The 8,373-nt window shown below is 28.4% G+C and overlaps 1 protein-coding gene across 1 annotated transcript; it reads left to right on the forward strand.

The window, feature by feature from the left end:
• Positions 1-6,668: 6,668 nt before the first annotated feature.
• LOC125851550 (uncharacterized) lies at positions 6,669-8,373 on the forward strand. The gene is made up of 4 exons (XM_049531323.1): positions 6,669-7,201; positions 7,294-7,634; positions 7,996-8,109; positions 8,183-8,373. Exons 1-4 carry the CDS (start codon positions 6,669-6,671, stop codon positions 8,371-8,373), a joined length of 1,179 nt encoding a protein of 392 aa, XP_049387280.1.

The raw sequence follows: 8,373 nt of genomic DNA on the forward strand, positions 1-8,373 counted from the left end.
CGAAGTGTGTGATTTGTTTACAAATGCCGTCGGCCACTCCACATGACATTTCATCTAACACTTTCAAAATAATGCACAACAAGAACAATTGGAATTTGTTGTGGATTTCACCTCCATTAGGGATCGTTTAGTAGTTTTAGAGTTATGCAGATATTAGTTGTGTAGGAATTAATTATGAGTAAATTTATGTATTATTTTGTGTATGATTAGTTATTTACATATTAATTACTCCATCTTCTATTCTACATAAAATAATACATAAATTCCATCATAACTTATATATCTATTAGCTCTGCGGAGTTTAAATTGCAAACCAAATACTATATTAATTTTATACATGAATAAGTTATCTCCTAATCAGCTATTATCCCTACGTTGCATATTTGTTGATCACTTTTCATTTTACATAGTTCGTAAGAAATCATAAATTAGAAGATATTTTTTACTAATTTACTCCTTAAAAAACTTTTTAGAAATTTAACAAACAAATGTGAATACTTTTAAAATGAATTAATTGCAAATGCAATATAGAAAAAATTAATTAATATTCTTTTTATTTAGTAAGATGGACAACTAATATGAGACATCTACTTTTAGTATAATGATTAACTAATATAAGACGATGGAGAATTTAATAGATGCATAACTCAGATCTAAACCATGGCTTCCCAAAGACACTTAAGTTGCTTGTAGCTAGTAAAATTTTATAAAAACCTTTTATTAATTCATAGCTAAATATTAGTTACGAAATTGATCAATTGTTAACTTGTTTTCTCTTAGTAGTGATGAAAAATAAGAGAATAGTAAGATGCTATAACACTTGTGTAAGCTATCTACTCCAATATCGATGGATAAAATTATTTACCTGGAAATTTTGTTCTTGTGTGCCAGACAAATAGCTTGGTAAATTAGTTGAAGCGTGTCTAAATTAGTACGAACATTATATATATATATTCAAAATAAAACTTGTATATTTGTCAATAAGTAAATAACTCATCCATATTTATAAGGTGTACTCCTCATTACCCACAAAAAAGTACTTATTTGAATTTTTAAAAAATATATGGAAATAAATTGCACTTGAATACCATATGTAGAGTTGTCACTATTTTTGTGGGGAAATGCATAACTCATAAGTAATCCTCTAATTGAATTTTCAACGATATATTTTAATTTTATAGGGTCTTATAAACCTTTTTAAAAAATTTATTTTTTTCACCTTATACAGTGACGTAGAGCTATAACGTGAAAATACTTACCTCAAACATGCGAGAAGCTTAAAAAAATCTCTAACCAATACAAAATGACCACGTGTCAGTCCCAAAACTAATTTTCAAGAACTTAAGAAATTGCGATGTTTTTTCATTTTTGGGTCTCAAATTTCAATTACAATATCATTATCAAACCGCAAAAAATAATTTGGTCAATAAACCACAAATTTTGACAAACCCATTTTTTTTTGGAATTGTGTATTATAGCAAATCATTAATTCAAAATAAATGTTGTAATTATATCTCATTTAATTCTAATTCGTAGTAAACACATTGTCATTCTCGCCTCTCTCCACTGAATCTCGCTTGTCACTCTCAATTCTCTCCCTCGCCTCTCTCACTTTTATACAAATACAAATGTATAAATTGTGTTTGTGTTTGTTTAAAGTGAGAGACAGTATATACAAATACAAATACATATCTCTCTGTCTTATGTATTTATAATTATATTAATACAAATTTTTCCCTGCCCAGTTCTCTTTTGCCTTTCTCTCTGTCTCTCGTTTTATACAAACACAAATTACACATACAATGTGCAATATGTGTTTGTATAGAGCGAGAGAGAGATTAGATATACAAATACAAATGTTTTAACTCGATTCAATTGTATATTAACTTGATCAAATTGTATACAAATTTAAATTTTATGTAGATATACAAACACAATCATTGATACATATACATAGTACGTAGTTACATATATACACTTCTCTAACTAATATATATATATATATATATATATATATATATCTCCACTCTCTGCCCTCTCTCGCTCGCCTCTCTCCTAATCTCGCTCGCTACTCTTGCCTAACACAAAAAATATATACATATACAAACACAATTTTCATAGACACAGACGCCCAATTTATACAAATCCCTGCGATTAATACAAATTAGATGCTCCATAGCAAACTATGTTTGTTGTGGAGCGCAAATAACAAAACAGTAGCTATAGAGCGCTAATATAATTTTTATATTTGCTATTCCTAAAATTTACCCTCTCTTTTTTCCAAGTTCAACGATGGTAGGTTTCAAATTCTTTCTCAATTTTTGAATTTCAGTAGTTACTAAAGATCTAGAATGAGTTTAGCGCTTGATTTTCACTTTCGAAACTTGATCAATCTTTGAAGCTACTAATGCCTCCAATTCTTTTTCAAAGTTCAAACAAGATCAGTAACAATACTAATTATCTTTTTTCCATTTGGATTTGATTGAATGTATTATATTTGAAAATAAGAAAAAGAATAAAAAAGAAGAAAATAAAAATTAAATTAAAACTATATGTAAAATTACACGTGGCAACGCGTGTAAGTCACTGTTTATCAAGAATTTAGTTCTCTATACAATGCCAATACTTAGAAGTTAGAATGATATTTATTTTATTTTAATTTTTTTAGGAAGGTAATTGAATTTTCCTAAAAGTAGAGTTTATCGCTGAAAATTCAATCATATATTAGGAGGGGTAACATTTTTTATGCACACACTTTGTCTAAATTTCAATGATATTTTATTTTTTCTATACTGCAACTGTATTACGATTATTTATTAGACAAAATAGAGTTGGAGCTATGTTTGTTATGCCGTTATTTCCTTATAAATTATAATAAGAGCAACTTTCAGCAAACACAAAAATTATATTTATATGTTATAGCTATAGTTTGTATAATTGCATTTTATAGCAAATTTTGTGTTTGCTATGGAGCATTAGATTGTATAACTCGCTGGCAGGAGCTTCAAGTTTGTATAATTTCGCTGACAGGCCATTTGTATAATTTCGCTGGCAGGCCATTTGTATAAATCGCTAGCAGCCTCTCGTTTGTATAAATCGATGACAGTCTCTCAATTCAATTTTATGTGTTTGTATATCTACATAAAATTTGAATTTGTATACAATTGAATCAAAATAAAACATTTGTATATCAAATATCTCTCTCTCTCGCTTTATACAACACAAATTATACATTGTAATTTGTATAATCTGTGTTTGTATAAATCGAGAAAGAGAGAAAGGCAAAAGAGAACTGGACAGGGGAAGATCTGTATTTGTATAATCATAAGTGTATAGGATGAAAATATATGTATTCGTATTTGTATATACAATTTTCTCTCGTTTTATACAAACACAAACGCATTTTATACATTTGTATTTGTCTAAAAGTGAGAGAGGTGAGGGAGAGACTGGTGAGAGTGACGAGCGAGAAACCTAGGGAGAGAGGCGAATGACAATTGTTTGCTACGGGTTACAATTAAATCAAACGGTGGTTATAACATTAAATTTGAATTAATAGTTTTCTATTTTATACAATTTTCCCAATAAAAAATGGAGAAAATATTAAATTTCCAAAAATACAACAACTATCGCTCTAACTGCTTATTAATTGGAGAATCTTAGTAGCTCAGTTAATTGGCTACTTGAACCCACCTTATTGGCGAGGAATCGATTCTCCACATTGCAATCCCTTCCCATTTTTCCTTCACCTGCCCCAATTTTATTCTTTTTTTTTAAAAAAAAAAACTGCTTATTAATTAGCACCAATCGTATAGTGACAATAAATAAATAATAATAATATGTTATTTTTAGAATCTTTTCTGTTTTTTTATGGAACGACCTCAGGTTCTGGTGGGGTTCTCTTTAAGCCATGCCATACAATGTACCAACTACCAAAAGCAAGTGCAATTATTGGTGCAAAGTACTTGCTATTTGGATTGCAAATATTTTAATTTATTATTTTAAAAAACAAGAAATTTATTTAAAGATAAAGTCATGGTGAAGAATGAAGATGGTGTTTGATTGACTTAAAAGTTGGTAGCCTATTTGGATTGACTTAAAAAAATACTAGCTCTTAAGTCAAAATAATAAGTCAAACTGAAATGACTTTTAAGTCAAAAAATAAAAAGTAGGTGGAGACCTACTTTTGGTTTTTGACTTATTTTAAGTCATTTAAACTTATTTTAAGTCATTTTTGACCTTGTCAAACACTTTCTAACTTATTTGAAATCATTTTTGACTTATTTTAAGTTATTTTTTTATATTTGTCAAACACTTTTAGAAGTCAAAAAACTGATTTAAAAATAGGTTTGACTAACTTTTAAGTCAATCCAAACCCTTTAAATCTATTTGCATTATGGTAGGTGGTATATATCGCACCCTATGGGATGGTGTGACCCTATTAATACTGTGGAATGCTTTATGCACTAGGATTTTTTATTGAATAATTTCAATATATACAATAAAGTAATTAATTTACCACAAGTATAACCATATTTTTATTTACATAAAAATTAGACAAAAACTAAAAAAAAAAAAATGAATTTTAGCCACGGTTCACGTGTGGCTAAAAGGTAGAGAAATTGTGGCCAGTAACTGCATTTTTTGGTAGTGGGTGCATCATCGTTTGTACACAAATTAGTGCGGATGCCACATCAAAGTGCTGGAAATAAGAAAACACAAAACACGTAGTCATATATTAGAACAATAGACGATACATCATAGAAAGTATATATTGATTATACATTATGATACACTCAAAAAGTAAATACAACTTACATGTGAATGAATTATACATTGATTATACATTATGATATACCCAAAAAGCTGAATATATCTAAACTATACATAGAAGTATACACTGGCAATATAATACTCCCTTTGTCCTAATTTATGTGACATTTTTCGTTTTTCGAGAGTCAAGCAGTTTAAGTTTAACCGGGAATTTGCATATGAATTCTTCAATTTTTTTGAAATGAAATTTATATATTTATAAACTACGTAAAAAGTACTATAAGTCACAATAATTGATAATTCAAAATGTTTAAAAGATCTATGAAAAATTTACGGTAAAAAATAGATTGGTTTGAATCTCGAAATCCGAAAAGTACCTCATAAAATGGGACAGAGAGAGTAACTAGTTATCTGAAATACATTTTGAAGCATTTGAAGAGGCAAGTTTCATAAGAAAACAAATTTCATAACGTAAGTAATATAAATTCAAAAACCATTGTTAAAGGTCCAAACGTAACATAACTATTTATCTTTTATTCACTAAAACTCAAACGTTTAATGGTTACTATATTTTCTGTTTCTATTAGCTGAAAAAGTGATAAAGACTATTTTGTGCTAACTTTTAAAAATGGGGCTAATATAGTTGATACACCATGCTATATTTTCCTTTATATTTGCACCAATTTTGAGAAACTTATGATACTCTATTATTGGGCTCATGTTTAGCACGGATCATGCAATACATCCAGTTAAAGTAGGGGTGTACATAAGTGTAAATTTCTAATATGACATATATTATACTAATATTTTCGAGTTATAGCAGTAGATTTAGACTTTCAAGTTATAACACTAAAAATTTCAGGTTGTAACATATTATTAAAAAAAAAAATTATTTTTAATAATTAAAAACATCTGATTTGAAAAGAATAAACTGATAAAAAGAAATTAAAATAAAACGTTTAAGAATGAAAAAATGAAAAAAAACGGAAATAGGGATGGCTTTTAAATTTGAATTAAATTAAGATAATTATTAATTAGCATGAATTAAGGAATTTCAAACTAATTAAGAATATTCAGTTTCCTTAATTCACTCCAATTTGTTAAAATTAATTTAAAAATCAGATTTTATCCATTTTTCTTTTATGTTTCTCTCTCTTCGTTTTTCTTCCAGAAATTGAGACTGTCGACAATTTGGTTTATTTTTTTTGTTGAAAAAACGTGTTTTTTTTTGTGATGGACAACTACGTATCAATATTAATTAAACATGGCGGAAATGGATTGCTTCAGGTTAGTATTTTTAATTGTTTACTGTTTTTATTTCGATTTCAATGAAATAGAAAAAAAATGAAACTGTAAAGCGTAACTATATTGAATGTGATATTTTTTTTTGTATAAACAATACGTTTTGTTCATAATACTTATTATTTGTTATGAAATTGTAATATTAGTGATTTTTTTTTGGTAAGTTTCTGTTTTTTTGGTAGTGGTTTAGTGTAATTATAATTAATTTGGTACGAAAGTGTATTCAGTAATGTGAAAAAAAGGTTATTTAGACTTTTGAAGAATTATATGACAGTTGTTTTAAGTTAATATGAAAGTGTGTTAACTAGTTAGTAAAAAAAGTTATTTTGAAGTTTGAATAAGTGTATTAAAAATGTTTTAAGTTGGTATGAGAAATGTATAAATTTTGGTATAAATGATGATTGGATGTATGAATTTTGTATTAAGTAGGTATGAAATCTGTTTTATTTTTTTAAATGAAATATGTTTGTAGTTTACTGTATGAATGATTCTTGTATGAAAAAATAATGACAAGTGTGTATAATTTTTTATTTATTTATTGTAAGACTAATTTTAGTTTTTTTAATGAAACAGGGGAATATGTTGATTTTCAGATGGAGGGGATTATATATGAGTATTCTAGTCTTTATAGTGGTCTAGTAAGTGCGATAACATCGCAGCTAATGATAGATGCTAATATTCACAATATAGAGATAAAATATATAGTTAGTGATATATGTCCCCCTGTTGGTATCCACAATGATGTAGGTGTGCGGGTTTTTTTAGATCAAAAGAAATATAATGTAGATTTCTTTACGAAATATCCATTGTGCATAACTTTGAAAAATATAGCAATAGATAATCAGGATTCTGTAGTTGTTGTGGATAGGAGACATTCTGATGTTAGTAGAACACTAACTAACTTTGATTTATACTCCAGCAACTCCATCCGCTTGATAGGAGTGAATTTAGATGGAGTTGTCGATGAGAATACTGATGAAGGAAATGGAGTAATCAGTGACCTTTATAACTTATTTATAGCTGAAAATCAGATTTACAATGATAAAGAAGCACTTTTGGAGGTTATGCGACATTATGGAGTTGTGGAAAAATTCAAATTTCTTGTGACTCGTTCTAGTTCATCTTGGTAAGGATTTTATTTATTGTTTGAATGTGTATTTATTTTGTAGTGTATTTAGTATATCAGTTTTTGATGGATTTTTTTTGTTTTTTAAACAGTTATTACCTGAAGTGTCCTGCTGATAATTGTTCCTGGATGATGAACTCATCATGTTTGAATCAATCAAAGCTATTTAAAATTAGAAAGTACTGTGCGGAACACACTTGTTCCGTTAGAGATAGAGTGTATGCAAGACGTCAGGGAATAACTGACGTTGTAGCTGTTTTAATAATGGATAAATTTATTGATTCATCGACTGTATACACTCCAAAAGATATAGCTGAAGACGTTTTGAAAGTGCATGATGTTGCGCTGACATACATGCAGGCCTGGAGAGCTAAAGAAAAGGCGATAAAATTGGTGCGTGGAGATCCAGCCGAATCATATGCCAAACTTCCAGGTTTTTTTTAGAACTAAATTTTGTATTTTATATTACTGATTGAATCGGTGTGAATTTTAAAAATGCAACAATCTGGCATGCAGTTTGTTTACATACTGAATTCCCAATATCCATTTTGTTTCCTTTCTCTAACCAATTAATATCCATTCTGTATATAATTTGAATATAATTGGTATTCATGTTTTATCCAGCTAGTATATTTGTTGTGTTGTAATGTTCAGCTATATAATTATAAAATTAATTGTAAAAACTGAAAAAATTCCAGGTTATCTATACATATTGGAGCAGACATATTCTGTTTCGGTTTTAATATTAGAAAGGACTGAATGTGATAAATTCCTATATGCATTTGTTGCATTAGAATCATGTATTAGAGGTTGGGAGTATTGTAGGCCAATTGTAGTTGTTGATGGGGCAGCTTTGAGAGGCGCATATGGTGGTACAATGTTGACTGCAAGCACTATGGATCCAAGAGGTATTTTTTTAATCTTTTACATTTATAATCAACAATAAATTTGTATGATATTTTGTTTTAATTAATGCATCAGGTCACATACTTCCACTTGCTTATGACATAGTGGATTCTGAGAATGATGCATCATGGACCTGGTTCTTTGAACAATTTAGGGAAGCATATGGAGAAAGGGAAAACATGTATTTTATTTCAGATAGAAATGAGAGCATATGGAAAGGGACTGCCAGAGTATATCCTGGATTGGAACATTTTGCTTGCATATGA

Source organism: Solanum stenotomum, unplaced genomic scaffold, assembly GCF_019186545.1.
Source record: "Solanum stenotomum isolate F172 unplaced genomic scaffold, ASM1918654v1 scaffold26934, whole genome shotgun sequence".
NCBI lineage: Eukaryota > Viridiplantae > Streptophyta > Magnoliopsida > Solanales > Solanaceae > Solanum > Solanum stenotomum.